This window comes from Rhododendron vialii, chromosome 6a (genome assembly GCF_030253575.1).
Source record: "Rhododendron vialii isolate Sample 1 chromosome 6a, ASM3025357v1".
In the NCBI taxonomy this organism is placed as follows: domain Eukaryota; kingdom Viridiplantae; phylum Streptophyta; class Magnoliopsida; order Ericales; family Ericaceae; genus Rhododendron; species Rhododendron vialii.
Window position 1 is genome coordinate 7,057,739 of NC_080562.1, and position 24,903 is coordinate 7,082,641.

At 37.9% G+C, this 24,903-nt stretch overlaps 2 protein-coding genes across 3 annotated transcripts; both read right to left on the reverse strand.

Moving 5' to 3' along the window:
* Nucleotides 1-41: 41 nt before the first annotated feature.
* LOC131331268 (putative receptor protein kinase ZmPK1) lies at nucleotides 42-8,620 on the reverse strand. Its single transcript, XM_058365149.1, has 3 exons — nucleotides 7,608-8,620; nucleotides 4,328-5,756; nucleotides 42-385 (listed from the first exon to the last, which is right to left on the reverse strand). The coding sequence occupies exons 1-3, from the start codon at nucleotides 8,534-8,536 to the stop codon at nucleotides 359-361; spliced, it is 2,385 nt and encodes a 794-aa protein (XP_058221132.1). The 5' UTR covers nucleotides 8,537-8,620; the 3' UTR covers nucleotides 42-358.
* On the reverse strand, nucleotides 4,036-24,803 carry LOC131331266 (putative receptor protein kinase ZmPK1). 2 transcript variants are annotated; one of them, XR_009201342.1, is made up of 3 exons: nucleotides 23,522-24,803; nucleotides 20,269-21,778; nucleotides 4,036-4,264 (listed from the first exon to the last, which is right to left on the reverse strand). XR_009201342.1 is itself a non-coding variant. In XM_058365147.1 (2 exons), exons 1-2 carry the CDS (start codon nucleotides 24,472-24,474, stop codon nucleotides 20,323-20,325), a joined length of 2,409 nt encoding a protein of 802 aa, XP_058221130.1. In that variant the 5' UTR covers nucleotides 24,475-24,803; the 3' UTR covers nucleotides 20,053-20,322. The 2 variants fall into 2 exon arrangements, 1 of the variants encoding a protein (XP_058221130.1); XM_058365147.1 differs by lacking the exon at nucleotides 4,036-4,264 and having other exon boundaries at nucleotides 20,053-21,778.
* Between the last annotated feature and the right edge of the window lie 100 nt (nucleotides 24,804-24,903).

Genomic DNA, 24,903 nt, shown 5'->3' on the forward strand with positions numbered 1-24,903 from the left:
TGAAGGAGGCTGATGATTGGTCATTTTTGTCTAGTGGATGAGATGTGATTTAGAGTAATGATATTAACGGAACACATAGCGCAACAATGTATACATCATGCTAATATGACAATTTTATTGACAATTGAATAAGAAGCTATGTTTTCGCAACAACCAATTAGACAGTGCCTCATCAACAAGAAGCTGTCCAGATTACTATCTAATAGCTAGAGCATATTAGAATGATGCATAATTATACAAAAGACTAGACTTTTTTGAAAGGATGCATGCATAAAGTGAACTTCTGAAACCAGATGATGGGAACCCTTGATTTCAAGTCAATCTTTAATCCATCTTTGCCTCTTAATAGTCATCTGTTTTAATGGGGTAGAAGCCTCTCTATAACCTGACTCATGGCAGAACAAAAAATACACAGTTCTCATAGACAATTCTCATAAACAACAAACAGTTCTCACAAAAAATACACACAGGAACAAAAAATGAACAAAAACAAAAAGATAATCAAAATCAAATATAGTTATAAATGTTCTCACCGCCATGTCTTAAAAAAGTAATTAAAGTAAAAAAGTACTCAAGTTCACATAGAAAATAAATTGATTTAGAATTGAATTTTTAACTGCTAAGTCTCATAATCAGTTCTATGAGAACTGCTCAATTCTCATAAAGAACTGGCTATGTGAACTGAGCTATGTGAATTGGTTATGAGAACTGGACTATGTGAACTGAAAAATATACAGTTCATATAGTCTTACTACATACTTAAATATATAGTTCTCATAAAAAAATATATAGTTCTCATAGAAAATGCACGGTTCTATGAGACCCGTGTGGCGGTTTGCCGTGCTCGTCCGTCTTTGTTCTCTTTGAAACCCTTTCCTGGTTCTCCTTTGCTGACGCCTTCTCGGCATCCCTGCGCTGAAGCTTGTCTCGAAGGTCCGTCGTTGTTCGGCGTGGGCCGTCGACGGTTTTGTCCTTGTTACGGCGGGTTCTATTGTCTTCGTTCGCACCCTCGGTGCGTACGGCCTTCCCGTTTCGCCGTGCATGGTGTTCTTCGTCTAGATTTTCAGGCAGAATATTCCCTAAACGTTCAAAGACATGGGGTCTGGTCCGTGCGGAATCTCGGCTATGGTGCGAGACCGTTGTGCGAGAGAACTCCGCACGACCAGTTGAGTACGTACTTGTAAATGACTCGGTATCCCTCGTCCTGGTCCGCTCGTGATGGCTTTCAGAACGGTGTGTTCTAGATGCGGTGGGTTGCTTGTAGAGGATTATTTCTCTAGCGTCGCCCGGTGCCGGGGTGAAGCCTAGGCGATCTTTTACGGATCCGCGTTGGCCTCCCTTGTTCTGACGCCCTTGTGGTGGTGGTGGAGGTGGTGTTTGTCTTCTCCTACCCCTTCCAGATCTTGATGCGGCAGGGGTAGCATCTTGCTGCATGTGTTGCTTCATTTGGGCCACCTCTGCCCTTAACGCCGCCAGCTCGTTGTCACGTTCATCGTCGCGACGCTGTAGTAGACGGATGTAGGCCGCCGTCACGTCGTCTGAAACTGGTGAGAGTCCGGATCCAGGAGCGAGGGAGATGAACATATGCCTTTCATGAGGTGTTGGGGAGATGACATTTCCACTAGCGTCTTTGGCCCCCGAAATGGCTGCATTCGCCAGATCTCCACCCATGGTGAGTGGTTCGTTCGTTGTTTTACGAAGGAGTGAAGGGGTTTGGAGGATGTAAGAGTCGTTTCAATCAGAAGCGTTTCACGTCGGGTTCACCAATTGTGTGGCCTGTGACATCTGGTTCGAGTCCCTCCTCCGCTGGATCAGTGGCTTCCTATCTTTCTCTACGCAGCCTGCATAGTGAGCGCACGACTAAGACCTGGCCGGGGGTTGCCCGGCAAGGCCCTCCGGCGAGAGGATAAGTATGTGCAGGAAGAATGGGAAGAGACTAGGGTTTTTAGTGGGTATTCGCGTGTATCTATGCGTACCTTTCAGAGGCGTTCTTCTTCAGTATTTATAGAGTCCCCTTAGCTTGCTCTCCAAGTACAGGCACGTGCCTTGCTCGGGCCAGGCGACGTCACCTGTGAGGTCACCGAACAGATCTGGTAACCGCCTCTGGGGGTGAGCTGGCACTCCCATGTGCACTCTCGATTATCTCTTGGCATAACCGTCTCTGCACGTGGATGGGCACGTGGCCATGCAAATGGCCGAACCCATAAGAATTTGTCGGTTGCCGAGCTTGATGGGAGGCCGAGCCCGAAGCGAATTTGGGCTGGGCGAATATCGTCTGCGGGGTAGCCCCCAAATGGTGGCCGATCTCGACATGAATCCTCTACGTCGTCGGACGCAATGCAAACGCAGAACCGACGACTGGTCGCTTCGGCTCAGGCCAAGCCCTGATGGAGTTGGTTTGCCGACCTCTACCACAACTGGCGGTGGTAGAGGAGTGGAGCTGGTCCCTGTCGGAGTCGCAGTCGAGTTCGGCCCACTACACACTGTCTTGTCTTCCTCGTGAAACTCGATTGAAGTCACACACAAAAAAAAAAAAAAAGAGGGGCGGCTCCACCCTTTGCTCTGGGGGCTTTAAAAAACGTACCGAACTTTTGTATTCTAACGTACCCTATGCTCTGGGGGCTTTAATTCATACGTTGCCAATTTATATTTTGGGCAAATTACTTAAATGGTCCCTGTAGTTTGATCTTTGTATCACTTTGGTCTCTCTAGTTTTAATTGGCCCGATTTTAATCCTGCAGTTTTGATTTTGTGGCAATTAAGTCCAATCAATAACTTCCATTTACTCGTCCTACTAAAGGAACCAATTGTGAAAATTACAATTGACCCCTATGGTTTGCACTTTGTATATTAAAGTGCACTGTTACATACGTTAATGGCAAATATGTTGATTTTTTATATTCATTTAGTTTCTCAACCTATCATCTAAGTTTTTGATCTAATTGATGGTGTTGTGTAAGCTTCACAAATATGTTGAGCTAAAGGCTAGTCTAATTTTCGGTCTTATTCATTAGTTATTTTTCCGTATTTTGTTAGTTTTGAGTCAAATGTTTCTCGAATTATTTATTTGTCTTGACAAGAGGTACATACCAACATTTATTCGGAAAGTTTGTCGTGTCTCAATCCCACTTTCAGAAATCAATTCTGCATCTTGTTGTCAACTTCCTCCGAAACTACCATATCAAAAGCACACAAAATCATGGAGTGGTGCTAACACAAAGCTATATACTATGTACTATATTTTATACATACATTCATACATATATATGTCTGTATTGCATTATTTTTTCTGTTAGTGAACTTTTTCTAGAGTTTTTGACATATTTTTTTACTTTTTTTCATTCCTCTTGTTGAGACGATTAATAACCTTAAAAAATTGGACTAAGAAAAATAATCATAACAAAAAATGAATGTCGATAATTTGAGATTTAATTAGGTTGATAAGATATTCAATTAGCATAGTCTTCTATACACATGTATAATCCATTATAGATATGGTCTTACATGTGTAGATGGGGGAGGAAAGACCAAAAAAAAAAAAGTTAAGAAGGATAATATCATCTTTTACATTTAGTATTAACTTTTTTTTTGAAAATGATTACAAATAAAACGTGCACTTTTAGTACACAAATCATATTGGGTCATGTGTTAGTTTTTCAATGATAAGATGTCAAAGTGTATTTCTGCAATTAGTTCAATTAGTAGGTGCAAACGGAAGTTATCAATTATACTTGATTGCAACAAAATCGTAACTGTAGGGTTAAAATCGAGCCAATTAAAACTAGAGGGACCAAAGTGACACACAAACCAAACTACAAGGACCATATGAGTAATTTTCCCGTATATGTTTTTTATGTGCCGAAAGCACATATAAAGATGTTATATATTTGGGAGATGCTTTATATTTTTGACATCTGCAAGCATTTCGTTGTACATCAGTATTTCAGTAAACAGTGTTTTTGTAAAAAGTTGATGATTGGTCATTTTTGTCTAGTAGATGAAATGTGATTTAGAGTAATGATATTAATAGAACATGTTGCGCAACAATGTATATATCATGCTAATATGACAATTTTATTGACAACTGAATAAGAAGTTATATTTTCGTAACAACCAATTAGACAGTGCCTTATCAACAAGAAGCTGTGCAGATTACTATCTAATAGCTAGAGCATATTAGAATGATGCATAATTATACAAAAGACTAGACTATTTTGAAAGGATGCATGCATAAAGTGAAATTCTGAAACCAGATGATGGGAATCTTTAATCCATCTTTGCCTCTTAATAGTCATCTGTTTTAATGGGGTAGAAGCCTCTCTATAACTTGACTCATGGTAGGTCTTGCATCTTTATCTTCCTTAACACATTCCAATGCCACTTGAACCAGTATTCCCATCTTCCTTAAATCACATTTCCCTTTTATCACTGGATCAATGATCTCTTGAAGCCATAGTTCATTCTCTCCATTCCTATTCATCTTCTCCCTGACCCACTTCACCAGCCCTCTTTGTTCCATCTCCCCTGTATTTCTAGACTCCTGACCACCCGTTGTCATCGGGCTCTTTCCCGTGACCATTTCCAGCACCACCACTCCATAGCTATAAACATCAACTTTGGATGTGATCGGAAGGTTGGAAATCCACTCTGGTGCCATGTAACCTCTTGTCCCCCTCACTCTGGAAAAGCTTGAATTTTTTCCACCATCCCATCTGTTTACTAGCTTGGAGAGGCCGAAATCTGCAACCTTGGATTGGAAATTAGAGTCCAAGAGAATGTTTTGAGGCTTCACATCGCAATGGAGAACCCACTCCAAACACTCTTCGTGCAGATAAGCTAGGCCCCTTGCAGAGCCAATTGCAATATCAAACCTCATCTCCCAATCAAGGGTGCCAGAAATAAGATTCTCTCCTAACGATCCACACTCCATATACTCGTAAACCAATAGCCTATGATTTCCTTCAACGCAGTATCCCCAAATCTCTATCAAGTTCATGTGGTTAACTCTTCCAATGATGCTTACTTCCGCTAAGAATTCTGCTTCCCCTTGATTAGCCTCGTTGAGTCTCTTGATTGCTGCAACTCTACGATCAGATAAAACTCCTTTGTACACAATCCCACTGCCTCCTCTTCCGATTTCTTCCCTAAAATTTCTCGTTGCTTTCTTCAACTCGGCATAAGTGAATTTCCTAAACCCACTCACAACTTGAACGTAACTTTGTGTGTTTTCACTTGATCTTTGTTGGGTTTTGTACAACAATAACCATACGAAACAAATACAAATGATTTCAAAGCCGCCAAATGCAGAGGCGAACCAAACCATAAACTGCAACATCCTGTTTTGTTTGGGTTTCTTGTAACCTCTATCAAGTAGCAAGTTTTGTGTGGTCGAGGGGCAATGCAACCCGATTTCTTGTTTTCGATTTGCATAAAAAGTGACGGAGGCTTTGGGCAGCCTTAGATAAAAAGGATCCACAAATGAAGGGGATCTGTATCCGTTAAGCAACAGTGACTTTCGATAACAATTGTAATAACCTTTGTCGCTGTCATATCGGAAATTGAAGCCATAGCATCTGCAGCTTTTTAAGCATTCTTCCTCACACTTTTCATAGGTGCAATTTCCATAGAATTTGATATCATAGCCGTAGAATTCAACGTGAGGAAGTTTGATGAAACTGGATTCGGCAGCGTTGCAAGAGAGGTTGAACGCCGGTTCACACCCGAGAGACCAATCTGTAAGGTTTTTTGCCTCGTACCTGATGGAGAGTTGGCCAACAATAGCATAAAAAGTCTGTAAGAGATTATTGCAACAGAAGTTTTTCATGGGAATCAAGGACTCAATGAGCATTAATGGAACTCATGTATCAAGATGGAAGTACTACTAAGATGGAACTTCAAGAATCAAGTTATTTTCTGCTTATATGAGTGTGCACGCAAGAAAGTGGGATTGGCGGATCGTGTAGTGCAATAGTGTGGGTACCACGTGGAAATTTTTTCATTGCCGGGTGGGTACCACGTGGTACCCGCTCGGCGCATCCGAGTTGTTTATTGCGTTTTGGGACGGCTCAAATTTGGTGAGAGAAAAAGGAGAGAGAAAATGTTGGGGTGAGTGGAGAGAGAGGGTTTCAATCCGAGCCGTTCAAAAGTGTATTGAACGGCCTGGATGTGCCGAACGGATACCACGTGGGATATACCCAACCAGCACCAAAAAATTTCTCGGGGCTAGGAAACTGTGCCGTTTGTGGTTCATGTAGCAAAAAACCCAAGGCAAGCAAACCAAGGGAAAATGACGAGGCTGAGAAATATGTATTGCTCCGAACAAAAATTTTGAAATCCTCAGAAAATAGTATATCTATACACGAGAAGGAAAGAGGATTAAAAAAATTCAACTAGTTTGAAAATCTTATTTTTCTAATCATTTTATCCTAAAGAGTCACGATTAATTTTTGTCTTCAAGACTCTCATAATTAAGTATTTGCTCCTTATTTCGGATCTTACAGAGCAGAAACTTGATTATGAAAGCCTTAGAGACAAAAATTAATTATGACTTTTATGATAAAATGATTAGAAAAATAAGATCTCCGCACCGGTTCAAACGAACTGAAAATTGGAGCACTTAAGGGAACTATGAGAGTGGTGTGGAAACTTTGTGCGGGGAGTAGTCCGTTATGTTGTATGATAGATAAACCTTTTTTTGGTATTTCGTTGAGTTCATACTCAATAGTGGGTGAGCAAGAGCAATGACTGTAAAAGCGTTTTTAACAAAAATTCATAAACTACTAAAATTTGCTAAAACGAGAATTGAGAGCGCGATCACATATCCTAATTGGGAGTGAGCACATGTGCCCACATCACATACATTAAACTGCTCCTTGTGTGAGGAGTTATGATTTGAAGTTGTGTTTCTTGACTCTTTAATTAATTTTCTTTTTCTGGTAAATATTTTTTGATTAAGTTAATCTTGTAGTTATACAACTTATGTCGCCTTTTTAAAAGCACATGACTATAAACATCATTATGTCACCTTTAGGTTGTGTTCTTAAACTCAAAAGTTTGAAATTTATTATAATATTATTTATTTTTCATAACTTTTTGTTTAGCTTTTCGTCGTAATTTTTAGAGTTAATCGTTCGTCTCGACAAGAATAATCGAAAAAGTATAAAAATATATACGGACCGATGTTGAAAAAAATATAAATAAAACAGCTGTTTGATATTTTTTTCGTCTTCAGTGAACTTTTGTTTTGCTTTCTGTGGTAATTTATATACTTTTTAAACTCCTCTCGTCGAGACGGATGATTAATCTAAAAAATATAACGCACATCTAACAAAAATTCAAATAAAACCAACAAAACACACAAAACAAAGAAGAAAAATAAGGGTTAGTTCTAGAACATTTTCTTAAAAAATAAGTACATATTTCATATTTACAAACTCAAATATAATGTAAATAAAAAATATTTTTCTTATTTTTTTCATAGTATAAAAGACCTTATCGAGATTTTATTATTTTTATGCTTAAAATTACCTTCTTAAAATATAAGAACTTGCTTCCCGTTTTGAAAAGTTTACAAGAATAGAGTAATTTCGGAACTATGGGAATCTTACCCGGGTAAACAAGAGCATCTCCAACCAGCATTCTTCACCGGATGATCATAATTACACATCGCATTGGGCCCACAAACTCCATGGATCTTGCACGGCTGACTTATGGCTTGCCAAGAAACTCTCCATATCCTTCTCTCCTCATCCAAACTATACAATCTCACGTTCCCATCCACATCCATTTTCAATATTCTCCAAGGCCCAATGCCGTAATCCGAAGCTTTAAACTTAAATTGGTCACTTGATCGGAAATACCCAGATGAACTGAACGCCGCATGTGGACTGTTATTATAGGTGCTCCGACCCGCCTGCCAGCTGTTCAACCACGGATCGGGCCAGTATATGCTGGAAGCCTCCGCGTTGTCAAATAGTAAACGCAGGACGTTATCGTAGTTGAAAAACAGGGAGTAAAACCCGGATGAGAAATTGTTACGGCTTCGAGAGGAAACGAGTTTTGAATGTCGGGTCATCGGTTGGTTTGGAAGAAGGGTATCCGTTGGTGAATCAAAGCTTTCCCAAATTGAAACATTTTTTTGATTTCGAAGAACGAGGTTACCGGTATTTAGAAGCTGTAATTGAAGTGGGGATGCGGACCAGACTGTGAATTGGGCTGTGTCGGAAAGGATGAGGTTGCCGGGGAGGAGAGAGAGTTTCGAGCGTCTTCCGACAGGTTGGTCGCGATTGGCCATCCAAACGACCGTGAAATTGTTGTCGGATGTGGGTTTAGTGAACCATATGGAAAAGCAATAGGCATTTTTGCCGACGGAGTGGAAGCCGGCGGAGAAGATTCCGTTTTTTGAAATTAGAAAGTTGGAAACAGAGAGAGATGAGGATGCGGGTAACGTATCTTGTGGTGATGAGATTGAAAACAAAGGTGGTAGAGATGATAGGAGGAGTAGGGAGATGAGGAGGATTAGAATTGGGGTATCCATTAACTGTTAAGTGTAATTTATCATTTGTAGGATTTAAAGGGGTGTAGTATGTTGGTTTGTACTCCACTAGTTTATAGTGGGATTGAGGGGTTTGTGAATATATAGAGATTAGGAGTGTACACAGGGCGGGGCGGTTTTGACCCGAATCCGACCATGTCGAATAAGAATATTTAGGCCCGCAACTGAACCGCACAAGTGGGTAGCGTCGCGTCAGGTTGCACCAAAAAACTGAATTGGGCTTTATGGATTGGTCGGGTCGGGTCCGACCTGACGGGTAGGGAACGCACCAACTCGAACCCCGAACCGAAATCTGATTTTTAACATAAAGTAAATCCGCACCCGTCCAAATTACATGTTCGACCCCACCCAAGTTCACGGATCTGCGAATTTTTTGCACACCCCTAATAGAGATCAAGCACTACACATGAGTATAAGAAGTAGAGTGAACATCAACCGAGGATTGGTACAATACATGTAATCAGGTTTATAAATGTAAATAAAAGAATTGAATGGTCCAAATTCACAGTGCGTTCTCTTCCAGAATGCAATTTGTTCATCCTCCTTAAAAGAGGAGGGTGAACGTTACCCTCCTTCCTATTAGTTGAAATGGTGTGGATCCCACCACAAAGTGATGTCATGCTTGACAAAAAGTGTATTGCATGGTAAGTATGACATCACTTTGTAGTGAAATGTATGTCATTTCAACCAATAGAAAAGATGACAACGTTTACCTTTTTGAAGTAGAGGGTGAACGAAACTTAGCTCTTCCAACTTTTTGTCACATATTAGTTTTGTCACTAGGAAAAGCTGGGGTATATGAACTGAAACTTAGGTTCCTGCATAACAAATGGGTAGTAAGTGGTGATAGATAGCTAGATAGAGAGAGCAACAATTGGAGAAAAAATCAAATGAAAACCGTAATTTTCTCAAGTTGGCAGTATAAAACTATTCAATTTTGGATGAAGCTTATAACAACATGATTTTTGGCACAGAATGAAGAATTTTGATCATCAAATTAGACTCGTTATGGACCCCAAAATGAGTCACCTGTACCGTGCCGTTCTATAACCTTTTCAAGAGACCCGTTAATTACCTGTGAATCTGGACCATTTATATCATTTCATGGACACTTTCATATACCAGGTTTCATGAAAGAATATCTAATGAGTGATGACCATTTTAATGCCATGTTTGGATCAACACTTAAATATCCCGTCTTTTGAGTAACTTCTTCTAATTACCTTCTACCCTTGTTTGGTTAAACGGTTGCTGCGTGTAATTGTAGAAAATGGAAACAATAATAATACATTTGTTCAAGGTTTATTTTGTTTTACAGGAAACATTGACATCTTAGGAAGTACAAGAGCTTTGGTATGAAAAAAGAAATCGAATCGAAACCCGCTAAAAGCCCATAAAGGAAAATAGGAAAATTGGAGGGCAAATTTAGTATAGGAAAATGTCCTTACAAAAGGAAATTCATATAGCAAAAATCTGATCCAAACATGGCGCAATTGGATGGTTTGGTCTCTGGATTGAAGAGGACGTTTTGGAGACGACTTGACTTGAGTCTTGGCTGGTGGGAAGAATTGAAGTCATCTTCGACTTGATCCCTTTCCACATTCCGAAATAAGGTCCCGTTTCAGAACACCTTCTTAAAAAATATTAAGTACTTATTTTTCATTTTTAAATTCAAAAGTAATGTAAATGAAAAATAATTTTTCAATTTTTTTTGCACTGTATAAAAGATCTCAATGAGATCTATCAAACAAGATCCATATTGATAAAAAAATTATTTGCGTAAGCACATGATTTTTGAATTTGAAATTGTAATCTTAAAAATGAAGTTTTTATTTACGAAAATAAGTACTTCAAAAAATAATGACTTATTTTCAAGCTTAAGAATGATGGATTTACGAAAATAATTTTTTAATTTTTTATAGGGTTTACGAAATAATAGATTTACGAAAACGAAATCCATATAGCATATTTTTTTATTTCAATGAGCTTATTATTTTTAAACTCAAAAATTGCAAATAAGTACGGAAATAGAGTGATATGAGGATGTGGGTAACGTATCATGCGGTGATGAGATTGAAAACAGAGGTAGAGATGTTAGGAAATAATATTCATAAAATTTGAAATAATATTTTCATGGGGATCTGAAAAAAATCAGCTTCAATAGATATTGATAACTATTTTTTCTAAATCCGTAGCGGCGAAACTGTTCAAATGCGTAGTTTCGCCCCTATATATTCATAAATAATATTTATCGATATCTATTAGAGTTGATTTTTTACAGGACACCATAAAATATTATTTTAAAATTTATGAATATTTTTTATATTTTTTGGGGCCATGAATGAACTCCCAAAGAATATAATGGATGATATAATGAAATGAGGTAGTGTATGTAGTACTATAGTATCTGTTTTTTTTTTTTTTTTGGCTAAGCGTCAAGCACCACACACATGCAGTTGGGTGAACATCAACCACAAGAAGTTGCCCGGGAAAAGGAATTGGTGGGACCCCCGCGTGGGATTGGTGGATGTCGGTGTGGAGTTAATAAAGTAAGTGAACAACTTTATTGACTTGTGGGCGACTTTCAAAACAGAAAAGGAAAAAAAAAAAAACTTATGGGGAGTGAGTGATGACCATTCTAATACCCTGTTTGGATCAACCCTTGCAGATGGAAGAAAATTCAGACAGCAAAAATTTGATTCAAACAAGGTGCAAGGGGACTGCTTGTGTGTCTCTGGATTGAAGAGGACGTTTTGAATTGAAGGCGCCAGGACTAAAAACCATGTTAAGTCCATGTACCTTTGGCAGGTGGGGAAAAAATATTGCACATAAATAGATATTAAATTCCATCCGGCGCGTTCACCAGGGAAATCATATTTTTCCGCCCCACCAATCAATGTTAATGAGTACATTTCACTGGCACCACCTGAATTTTAATACAAAAAATTCTAAAATCAGCTTAATGCTCTCCAAAATTACAGTATACTACCTTACATTATAGTAGTAACTCTTTGTAACCAAACCAAAGTTCATGACATCAGCTTACTCGAACTTGTTAATAATTTTTAGAGTAAATTTGGGCCAATAATAATGCAACTTCCTTTTTCTTTTTTTTATCAATGCCACTCTATTTTTGTTTTTTAGTTAGGTGAATTTACTAATTTACCCCTGAATGCAATAAAATTGCACAAAATGTATGGACTATTGTGTAAATTCATACACTACAAGACAAAAAGGGGAGTGGCATTGGTCAAAAAAGGAAGTAGCATTATCATTCCCCATTGTAAGCAAGTGAAAAGCAAAAATTAATTTTCTTTTTTATTTTCTAATTACACTTATTGAAACAAATTCAAAAAATCAAGATGTGAAGTTTGAAAAATATCTCTAAGAATCTAAGGCTCCATTCTCTTTAACTTTTTATCATGTCGTTTTGTGTATTTTGTTCATTGTTTTTGAATTTTCGTTTGATTTGGGTCACATGTTTCAGATTAATTGTCCATCTTGACAAAACAAGTCTAAAAAGTATAAAAAAAAAAAGCAAAAGCAAAAAAAAGTTTATTAAAGATGAAAAAATACCAAATAGCTATCATTTTTTCCCTAGATATCTAGCCCAAACTTATACTCCAACCATTCTCCTAAGAATCAGAAAATACAATTTTGTACTTTTTTTGGGGGGTTTTTCGTCTTTAATGAGCTTTTTTTCCTTTTTAATATTTTTTTTTGCTTTTGGTCATAATTTTGTACTTTTTAGACTTTTCTCTTCGAAATGGTTAAAAAATCCAAAATATATGACGCGAATCAAATCATAGGAATGAAAGAAATTATATATGCTTGAGAAAGTCCAGTAGCTAATTATGTTGTATAACTCCTTAGGTTTGTGTCTCCTCTTCAATGTTGGCATAATATAGCATCTCCATCCGTAGCTTAACTGCAAAAACTCAAGCATCTGCAGAAGCAACGCATTCAGGGAGGACTTGATACAAATGGATGCAGTTCCGGATAGGAATGGCCAAGCACGATTTACTGTGTAATCGGTACAGATTTTTAGTCTTACGGCAAAGAACGTGGTAGATATCAAGCAACTACGTCTATATGCGAAGGAATTCTCAAACCATGATATAGGATAGTAGATGTCCAGAATTATTCACTATCTTGTCTTCCAAGTACGTGAAATCCAATTGACGTTAACACAATCTACCTGATGCTTACGTACGTACGTAGCCAAGAATTGGGAACAATCAGGGGTGGCGGGTTTTTTCAAAAAAATGTACCAAATTCTTTTTACATAAGATATATATTTTTTTTTAGTGTTGTCGGCACTGAATAATCCATATGTTGCCAATTTATATTTTTGAGTGCCATGTGAATTTATAAAGTAGTACAAAAGTGTAGATAAATTGTGAGAAGGAAAATGCTAAATATTTAGAAATTTTACACAAGTTGATGCTCAGTAACTTATTCTTTTTCCCCCTGGTGATTTTGTATTGGTATCACAGATTTAAGGTGCCTTCGGGCTAGGCTAGCTGCGGACGGTCGAAGAGTTTCAAGTGATTTGTCAACTTATGTGCCGAAAGCACATATAGCGAAGTTATATATCTGAGATATGTTTTATATTTTTGACATCTACAAGCATTTTGTTCTACATCAGTTTTTCAATAAATAATATATTTTATAGAGGTTGATGATTGGTCATTTTGTCTAGGGGATGAGATTTGCTTTTAGAGTAATGCTAATTTTTTTTATCAGCAAAATTAAAATTTATTAAAACAGGGAAAAATGGAAGGAGATCCAACAAAGAGTTGGACAAAACACCACAAGGGCAGAGCCCGGATCACCCAAAGGTCTACAAAGGTCCAAAAAGATTAGCAATAGATACATTTTGTGCAACATTGTATACATCATGCTAATATAACAATACCCGAAGGTAAAAGCCCAAAGGCTACAATGATTTCCTTTGACAATTTTGGGTTAGCGAAGTTTTGATATTTGTACTTGAAAAGCTAAACCTCCTTATTTTGATTATTGAATCCTTTGTGGAATAATAATCGTCTTCTTTGATATACTACTGTTCTCCATTTTTATCAATAAATATTTCTTACCATGTTGATCAAAAAAAGTCCGCACAATATGATTTTTTTACATCAATTCTAAGCATATCTAGACTCACAAAATGAACAACTTAGATCGCCGAGTGAGACTGTGGTAAATTTTATTCCTTATCCCATCAGGGTAACATGAAAGGATTTGGATTCCATATCTATCTAATAAAACACAAATAAAACACAATGGTGTGGGCCTCCACACAAACACAAACACATCCAACGGCTGGGGGTCATTTGATCCAAGGACTATGATGCATCCTCCTATTCCTAATTAAGTGCCCATGATTTTAGTCTAAATTACACAAGTTGTATCTCCCTTTTCACATTTCTTTTACGTTCCAGATTAAAAAAAAAAAAAAACCCCCTCTCTCTCAGACAAATGCCTTTCCCTACGGTTTCTCGGTTTCTCCCCTTCCTACATCCGACGAAAATCCATTGCCTCCTCTCTTCTTCTCCTCCTCTCCCCTCCCTCACTCTCTCAATCGTCCCTCTTATTACTCCCACACCGACCCTAGCCACTCCCACCACCAGCGCACCACCACGAGGTATCTCTCTCTCTCTCTCTCTCTCTCTCTCTCTCTCTCTCTCTCAAAGATATGTAAATCCATGCAAATCCCCTTGCAAGATAAACATGTAAATCCATGTAAATCACTTCAAGTTAGTCTTCCTTTTACGGAGAAAATTTCTACTGTTTCTTTTCCTCCACAAGTTGTACAATGGAGGGGTTCACCGTTCACCCCTTCCATGCATCATACGTACACCAATTTGCATGTGTAAGAAGTCAGCAACAACAAAACCCTGATTCTGTTGTCCAGACAAATTCACCGATTTCAGAAGCAATTTTTGATACGAAAATCAGTAAAGGCTGTTGGATTGGCCAGATTAGGTAAGGGATTGGGCTAAAAGTACAAGGGACTGCATCTCCGACACTCCCACCACATGCTCTAAGTTTGTGTGTGTACGAAATGTTTGATGAAATGCCTGTGAGAAATGTTTGATGAAATGCCTGTGTTCGATTTAGGATTGTGCTGGACGAAATTGTTGTTTTGTTGCTTTGTTGAATAATTAGAAATTATTGCTTTGTTGAAGTTGAATAAAGAGGCGGCATACAGGGACTTCTCATTTCAACTGGGCAATGCATGTGCAACATTCATTGTTTTTTTGCTTTGAATAGAAGAACCGTGTCCTTTTTATTTTTTGGCTCTTGGAAAACCATTTCCAAAGTTGAAGTTACCCATCATTATAACCTTTGGGTGACCTTTTTGTACCCGACTTTTTCATGACCATCTTTCCCAACGTTGGCACTGAGGGTAGAAAATTAGTTTTTAGACTCATTTTTAAGACTCATGGACAAACACTCGATCACGGTAGAAAATTAGTTTTTTCCTCATCTTTTGTTGGGGCTCTAAGATTAGAAGCGTTGTGCTCGGAAATAGTGGCTTCTCGGGTTTAACCTTTCAAAATCACTTTGGTTTCGCATTACTGCTATGCAATCGTTCTTGATGTTAATTCATTTTTTCTCTTTCCAGGTAATTGTATGGGATAGGGGCAAGAGTATAATCGCCCTCTAATACTTTCATCATCATCAAGATTGGAAGCTTGCTTAGTGAGTGCTACACTTTTTTGAGCTTTCTTTATTTCTCTGCTTTTGATCAGAGCTCTTTCAATTCTCCAATAACACTCCAATATGGTCTAAAATTAATTTGTAGGGGGGACTACAAATATGGCTTTCGTGCACTTTTTTTAATGGTGTTGCATGGGGACTAAGTTTGCTTTGAAACACAAAAATTATTAGCAAGAATCCTTCTTCCTTGATGGTTTTAACGCTATTACAGTTTTCTTGGCCTGAGTTGGTAAGATTGGTGAATTCTATTTATTTCGGTGGGTTCCTTATGTGGTGGTTTGGTGGGTTTTTTTTTCTTACTCCCTCCGTCCCTAAATGTTTGGCACTTTTGGTAGTTCTAACTTTTAAGGAACAAATATTATTGTATTGTGCAAAAATCAATTGTCCAATCTTATCCTTCTAGTGTACTTTAAATAGTACTTGAAAATTTGAATTTGAAATTTGGTGCCCAAAAGAAAAGGGTAACATAGGAAATTTACCATATTTTGCTTTTGACTTTTCAAAATGGACAAATAATATGGGACAATAAAAAGCATGAAAGTGCCAAACATTTAGGGACGGAGGGAGTATAATTTTTTGGTCTTTTGTTTTCAGGTTTTGACCTCCATGGTAATGCGTGTTTGGAAACCGTAGCTCTACAATGATTCCCTCCTTAAGGTGATTTCTATCTGCGTTTGCCAAGGCCCAAGGATATGAACCTTCCATTTCTTGAGTTCCACAGCTAAATTTACCATTGGTTGAGCCGCATGTTATGAATTTAGGTTGGCTTCTTTGTGTAACTGATGTGTAAAAACATGCAATTATGCCAGTGTCTTTAATGTGAAATTAACATTTGTTCTTTCTTAAAATGGTGTAATATTTTATTTAGTCATGTAATTTCTTTTTTTTTACAACAAGGCATACGATTTCAATTTATCCGTAGGTAGTTGAATTGTATTAGTCAGGGTCTAAATTGGTAGAGGGGTTGGTTTAGTTATAGTTACGATCGATATGTTGAGTTATATCTTTCAAGTAGTTCTCTTTCGCACCACTAAGAAGTGGAACAAATACAATACACTAATTCCAATCGCGATGCGTAGTGCCGTAAGTACGGGCAAGCACTAGTATTTACATATGATAGCATCTATTTTACAATTTTTTTTCTATGGTTGCAACTTTATTTTACAGATTCTGCTTTATAGATTTGTTTTCAAGAAAAATAATTAACTTCTCCATCTGACAGTATTCGAAACTGATTTTCAGAGAAACAACGAGTCATTTAAGATATAGTACCAAGAAAAAACACTGCATCTTCTACTTTTGAAAATTTAGCCCCCACGCAAGGGGTAGTGAATAGGATTTTTACCAAATTCTAATGTGAAAGAACCAGCTTTTGAACCCCTATTTGATTTGGTTCGCGCTTCATTGACTATAAGCAACCGTCGATATAAATTTTGCACACTATTCATTCAATACATCATGAAATTTGGTGCGAATGAGTTGAAATTTGGTTCTTGTTTCTTAGTGCACGGTAAGTAGATAGGAAGAACGAAGTTTGATTTTTTGCGGGAATATGCATGACGACCAAAGTAATCTCTCAGTTCAGGTATGAACACAATGGTTCCATTTATTACTCACAAGTCACAAACAAGCCATATCAAATGAAGGCAACTTTGCCAACCCACTTTAGGCATAAACAATACTTCCTCCGTCTTATATTGTTTATCCAATTTCGGACTTTCTTTTTTCCCTAAATATTTGTTTATTTTAAAAAGGTTAGAGAATAAGGGGTAGTTCCCATTTTGGCTAAAGGTACTAAAAGCGCTTTCTTTCATCACTAAATGGGCTTTTTTTCTTTCACAAAATACTAAGGAAACGTTTATCTTCACATTAAATTGGTAGCAAGCGATGTGGGAATTTCTATTCACAATTCGAAGAAGCAACGCATTTAGGAAGGACTCGATATAATGGATACAGTTCCCGATATGAATGACTAAGTAGGATTTACTGTGTAATCGGTAAATATTTACACGCTTACAACAAAGAACATGGTAGATCTCCAGCAACTAAATCTATATGCGCACAAATTCTCGACACATGATACAGTAATATAAGAAGGCTTAATTGCAAGAACACCCCCTAAACTATCGCGTTTTGGCAAGTTCACCCCTTTAAGTTTAAATTCGAGCAACTTCACCCCCCTAACTACCAAATTCGAGCAACTTCACCCCCTCCTCCATTTTCTATTAAAAAAAATGACGGAGACGAACAAAATTACATTTGTACCCTTTTGAAAAAAAAATAAGTTTGAAACTTAGTTTGTGCCTCAGATGGTACCTGTACCACCAAAAACTTGGTACTGGTACCAAAGAAGATTAATTTGGACAGAAAATTGGGTACTAGTACCACCTAAAATTCGGTACCAGTACCAAATGTGGAAAAAATTAAATTTTTTCCAGGTTCGATATTCTCTCTCCCGCCCCACTATAAAAAAAAACAAGTCCCCACTCTTCCTTCTCATCCTACGACCACGATTAGAGCCCTAAAATTTCCCAAACATCTCTCTCTCTCTCTCTCTCTCTCTCCAATCCTCCATAAACCCAAACCCACCACAATTCAGCCAGGAATTTCGAGATTCAAGCTTCCTTTCCGTGATTCAATTACAAATCTCCACTGGGTTACTTAAGTTCAGGCCAAAAAAAAATTCCTCTCTTTGAACAAGGTAATTTCAAATCCCTCTCCTTTCTCTCTACAATCTCACCACGACCACGGAGGGAGGAGGAGGATGAGGTTGTTGAGATCTCCTCCAAGTAGTGACTGGAGGTCATGCTGGTGGTGTGAGAGGGGGAAATTCTGGTAGGAGGAGGGTTTTAGGGTTTAGGGTTTTTTGCTGTTACAGAAGAGAAGAGCTACGGAGGAGAGGAAAGGAGAGAAAGGGGAGAGAGAGAGAGAGAGATCGTGTATCCAGAGAGAGAGAGAGAGAGAGTTATCTGGTGTGTGTGAGTTGTTTAAAAAGGGTGAAAAAGGGCATTTTTGTACATTGAATTCGTTTTCCATCCAATTTTGAAACTTTCCATCCAAATTTATAACAGAAGTGGACGGAAAATGGGAGAGGGGGTGAAGTTGCTCGAATTTGGTAGTTAGGGGGGTGAAGTTGCTCGAATTTAAACTTAAGGGGGTGAACTTGCCAAAACGCGATAGTTTATGGGGTGTTCTTGCAATTAAGCCTATATATAAGCCATAAGGTGTACGAAATTACTCACTGTCTTGTCTTCCTCGTGAAACTCGATTGAAGTCGAACAAAAAAAAAAAAAAGAGGGGCGGCTCCACCCTATGCTCTGGGGGCTTTAAAAAACGTACCGAACTTTTGTATTCTATTTACGTATAAAAAAAAAAAATTTTACTGTTGTTTGCAGTGAATAATTCATACGTTGCCAATTTATATTTTGGGCAAATTACTTAAATGGTCCCTGTAGTTTGATTTTTGTATCACTTTGATCCCTCTAGTTTTAATTGGCTCGATTTTAATCCTGCAGTTTTGATTTTGTGGCAATTAAGTCCAATCAATAACTTCCATTTACTCGTCCTACTAAAGGAACCAATTGTGAAAACTACACTTGACCCCTGTGGTTTGCACTTTGTATATTAAAGTGCACTTTGTATATCTAAGTTTTTGATCTAATTGATGGTGTTGTGTAAGCTTCACAAATATGTTGAGCTAAAGGCTAGTCTAACTTTCGGTCTTATTCATTAGTTATTTTTCCGTATTTTGTTAGTTTTGAGTCAAATGTTTCTCGAATTATTTATTTGTCTTGACAAGAGGTACATACCAACATTTATTCGGAAAGTTTGTCGTGTCTCGATCCCACTTTCAGAAATCAATTCTACATCTTGTTGTCAACTTCCTCCGAAACTACTATATCAAAAGCGCACAAAATCATGAAGTGGTGCTAACACAAAGCTATATACTATGTACTATATTTTATACATACATTCATACATATATATGTTTGTATTGCATTATTTTTTCTGTTAGTAAACTTTTTCTAGGGTTTTTGACATAATTTTTTACTTTTTTTCATTCCTCTTGTTGAGACGATTAATAACCTAAAAAAATTGGACTAAGAAAAATAATCATAACAAAAAATGAATGTCGATAATTTGAGATTTAATTAGGTTGATAAGATATTCAATTAGCATAGTCTTCTATACACATATATAATCCATTATAGATATGTTCTTACATGTGTAGATGGGGGAGGAAAGACAAAAAAAAAAAAAGTTAAGAAGGATAATATCGTCTTTTACATATAGTATTAATTTTTTTTTTGAAAATGATTACAAATAAAATGTGCACTTTTAGTACACAAATCATATTGGGTCATGTGTTAGTTTTTAAATGATAAGAGGTCAAAGTGTATTTCTGCAATTAGTTCAATTAGTAGGTGCAAACGGAAGTTATCAATTATACTTGATTGCAAAAAAATCGTAACTGTAGGGTTAAAATCGAGCCAATTAAAACTAGAGGGACCAAAGTGACACACAAACCAAACTACAAGGACCATATGAGTAATTTGCCCTTATATGTTTTTTATGTGCCGAAAGTACATATAAAGATGTTATATATTTGGGAGATGCTTTATATTTTTCTCATCTGCAAGCATTTCGTTGTACATCAGTATTTCAGTAAACATTGTTTTTGTAAAAGGTTGATGATTGGTCATTTTTGTCTGGTAGATGAAATGTGATTTAGAGTAATGATATTAACAGAACATGTTGCGCAACAATGTATATATCATGCTAATATGACAATTTTATTGACAACTGAACAAGAAGCTATATTTTCGCAACAACCAATTAGACAGTGCCTCGTCAACAAGAAGCTGTGCAGATTACTATCTACTAGCTAGAGCATATTAGAATAATGCATAATTAGACAAAAGACTAGACTAGACTATTTTGAAAGGATGCATGCATAAAGTGAAATTTTGAAACCAGATGATGGGAACCCTTGATTTCAAGTCAATCTTTAATCCATCTTTGCGTCTTAATAGTCATCTGTTTTAATGGGGTAGAAGCCTCTCTATAACCTGACTCATTGTAGGTCTTGCATCTTCATCGTCCTTTACACATTCCAATGCCACTTGAACCAGTATTCCCATCTTCCTTAAATCACATTTCCCTTTCATCACTGGATCAATGATCTCTTCAAGCCACAGCTCATTATCTCCATTCCCATTCATCTTCTCCCTCACCCACTTCACCAGCCCTCTCTGTTCCATCTCCCCTGTATTTCCAGACCCCTGACCACCCGTTGTCATTGGGCTCTTTCCCGTGACCATTTCCAGCACCACCACTCCGTAGCTATAAACATCGACTTTGGATGTGATTGGGAGATTGGAAATCCACTCGGGCGCCATGCAACCTCTTGTCCCCCTCACGCTAGTAAAGCTTGAATTTTTTCCACCACCCCCTCTATTTACTAGCTTGAAGAGGCCGAAATCTGCAACCTTGGATTGGAAATTAGAGTCCAAGAGAATGTTTTGAGGATTCACATCGCAATGGAGAACCCACTCCAAACACTCTTCGTGCAAATAAGCTAGGCCCCTCGCAGAGCCAACTACAATATCAAACCTCTTCTCCCAATCAAGGGTGCCAGAAATAAGATTCTCTCCTAACGATCCACACTCCATATACTCGTAAACCAATAGCCTATGATTTCCTTCAACGCAGTATCCCCAAATCTCTATCAAGTTCATGTGGTTAACTCTTCCAATGATGCTTACTTCCGCTAAGAATTCTGCTTCCCCTTGATTAGCCTCGTTGAGTCTCTTGATTGCTGCAACTCTACGATCAGATAAAACTCCTTTGTACACAATCCCACTGCCTCCCCTTCGGATTTCTTCCCTAAAATTTCTCGTTGCTTTCTTCAACTCGGCATAAGTGAATTTCCTAAACCCGCTCACATTTTGAAGGTAACTTTGTGTGTTTTCACTTGATCTTTGTTGGGTTTTGTACAACAATAACCATACGATACAAATAAAAATGATTTCAAAGCCGCCAAATGCAGAGGCGAACCAAACCATAAACTGCAACATCCTGTTTTGTTTGGGTTTCTTGTAACCTCTATCAAGTAGCAAGTTTTGTGTGGTCGAGGGGCAATGCAACCCGATTTCTTGTTTTCGATGTGCAAAAAAAGTGACGGAGGCTTTGGGCAGCCTTAGATATAAAGGATCCCCAAATGCAGGGGATCTGTATCCGTTAAGCAACAGTGACTTTGGATAACAATTGTAATAACCAGAGTCGCGGTTAAATTTGAAATTGAAGCCGTAGCATTTGCAGCTTTGTAAGCATACTTTCTCACACCTTTCATAGGTGTAATTTCCGTAGAATTTGATATCATAGCCGTAGAATTCAACGTGAGGAAGTTTGATGAAACCGGATTCGGCAGCGTTGCAAGAGAGGTTGAACTCCGGTTCACACCCGAGAGACCAATCTGTAAGGTTTTTTGCCTTGTACCTGATGGAGAGTTGGCCAACAATAGTATAAAAAGTCTAAAAGATTATTGCAACAGAAGTTTTTCATGGGAATCAAGGACTCAATGAGCAATAATGGAACTCATGTATCAAGATGGAAGTACTACTAAGATGGAACTTCAAGAATCAAGTTATTTTGTGCTTATATGAGTGTGCACGCATGAAAGTGGGATTTGCGGATCCTGTAGTACAATAGTGTGGGGCTCGGGAAAAATTTTTCATTGCCGGGTGCGTACCACGTGGTGCCCGCTCGGCGCATCTGAGCCGTTTATTGCGTTTTTGAATGGCTCGGATTTGGATAGAGAAAAAAGAGAGAGAAAGTGTTGGGGTGAGAGAAGAGAGAATGTTTCAATCCAAGGCGTTCAAAAGTGTATTAAACGGCCCGGATGTGCCGAACGGGTGCCACGTGGGATATACCCGACCGGCACCGAAAAATTCTTGGGGCAAGGAAACTGTGCCGTTTGTGGTTCATGTAACAAAAAACCCAAGGCAAGCAAACCAAGGGAAAATGACAAGGCTGAGAAATATGTAATGCTCCGAACAAAGAATTTGAAATCCTCAGAAAATAGTATATATATACCCAAGAGAAGGAAAGAGGATTAAAAAAATTGAACCAGTTTGAAAATCTTATTTTTCTGATCATTTTATCCTTAAGAATCATAATTAATTTTTGTCTCTAAAGCTCTCATAATTAAGTATTTGCTCCTTATTTCAGATCTTATAGAGCAGAAACTTGATTATGAGAGCCCTACAGACAAAAATTAATTATGACTTTTTAGAATAAAATATTAGAAAAATAAGATCTTCGCACCGGTTCAAACGGATTGAAAATTAGAGCACTTAAGGGAACTCTAAGAGCTGTGTGGGAACTTTGTGCGGGGAGTAGTCCGTTATGGTGTATGAAAAATATACTTTTTCTTGGTATTTCGTTGAGTTCATACTGAATAGTGAGTGTGAGCAAGAGCACTGACCGTAAAAGCGTTTTTAACAAAAATTCATAAACTACTAAAATTTGTTGAAAGCGTGATCACAGATCCTAATTGGGAGCGAGCACATGTGCCCACATCACATACATTAAACTGCCCGTTGTGTGAGGAGTTATGGTTTGAAGTTGTGTTTCTTGACTCTTTAATTAATTTTCTTTTTTTGGTAAATATTTTTTGATTAAGTTAATCTTGTAGTTATACAACTTATGTCGTCTTTTTAAAAGCACATGACTATAAACATCATTAGGTAACCTTTAGGCTATGTTGTTGTAAACTCTTAAGTTGTAAATTTATTTTAATATTATTTATTAAAATAATACAAATAAGACGACTGTTTGATACTTTTTTCTGCCTTCAGTGAACGTTTGTTTGGCTTTCCGTCGTAATTTTTATACTTTTTTGACTTCTCTCGTGAAAACGGATGATCAATCCAAAAAATATGACGCAAATCTAACAAAAATTCAAAAGAAAACCAACAAAACTCACAAAACAAAGAAGAAAAATAAGAGTTAGTTCCAGAAGATCTTCTTAAAAAATAATTACTTATTTCCCATTTAATTACAAACTCAAAAATAATATAAATAAAAAATATTTTTTTAATTTTCTTGCACAGCATAAAAGCTCTTATTGAGATCCCATTATTTTTTAGTTTAAAATTCATTTCTTAAAAAATAATGACTTATTTTCCGTTCTAGAAAGTTTACAAGAATAGAGTAATTTCGGAACTATGGGAACATTACCCGGGTAAACAAGAGCATCTCCGACCAGCATTCTCCCCCGGATGATCATAATTACACATCGCATTCGGCCCACAAACTCCATGGATCCTGCACGGCTGACTTATGGCTTGCCAAGAAACATTCCAAATTCTCTTCCCCTCATCCAAACTATACAATCTCACATTCCCATCCACATCCATTCTCAATCTTCTCCAAACCCCAATCCCATAATCCGAAGCTTTAAACTTAAAAGCATCACTTGATCGGAAATACCCAGATGAATTGAACGCCGCAGTTGCACTGTTATTCCAGGTGTTCCGACCCGCCGCCCAGCTGATCAACCACGGGTCGGGCCAGTACATGCTGGAAGCCCCCTCGCCGTCAAATAGTAAATGGAGAACGTTATCGTAGTCGAAAAACAGGGAGTAAAACCCAGATGAGAAATTTTTATGGCTTCGAGAGGAGACGAGTTTTGAATTTCGGGTTATGGGTTGGTTTGGAAGAAGGGTGTCCGTCGGTGAATCAAAACTTTCCCAGACCTTCATTGAACCACTTCGATTTCGAAGAACGAGGTTACCAGTATTTAGAAGTTGTAAATAAAGTGGGGAAATTGATTTGGTGTTTGTGGACCAAACTGTGAATTGGGGGGCATCGGTTAGTATGAGGTTGCCGGATTTAAGGAGAGAGAGTTTCGATCGTTCTCCGTTGACGGGTCGGTCGCGATTGGCCATCCAAACCACGGTGAGATCGCCGTCGAATGTGCGTTCAGTGAACCATATAGAAAAGCAATAGGCATTTTCGCCCACAGAGTAGAAGCCGGCGGAGAAAATTCCGTTTTTTGAAATTAGGACGTCGGAAACAAAGAGGGATGAGGATGCGGTTAACGTATCATGTGGTGACGAGACTGAAAACAGAGGTGGTAGAGATGATAGGAGGAGTAGGGAGATGAGGAGGATTAAAATTGGGGTATCCATTAATTGTTAAGTGTAATTTAACGTTTGTAGAATTTAAAGGGGTGTAGTATGTTCATTTATTTATTTATTTATTTTTGGATAAGCATCAAGCACCACACATGCAGTAGGGTGAACATCAACCACAACCCGCTGCCCGGGAAAGGATTTGGTGGGACCCCCGTGTGGGATGGGTGGATGTCACTGTGGAGTAAGAGAACAACAAAATTGACTTGTTCTTACTTGTGGGCGACTTAGTAATACCCTGTTTGGATCAACCCTTAAATATCCCGTCTTCGAGTAACTTGTTCTAATAATTAACTTCTACCCTTTGTTTGGATAAACAGTCGGTGCATGTAAACCAAATCAAACCAATCCAAGTCTTATGTTCCAAAACAGTCGGTGCTTGTAATTGCAGAAAATGGAAACAAGATACTAGTAGTAGTAATACAA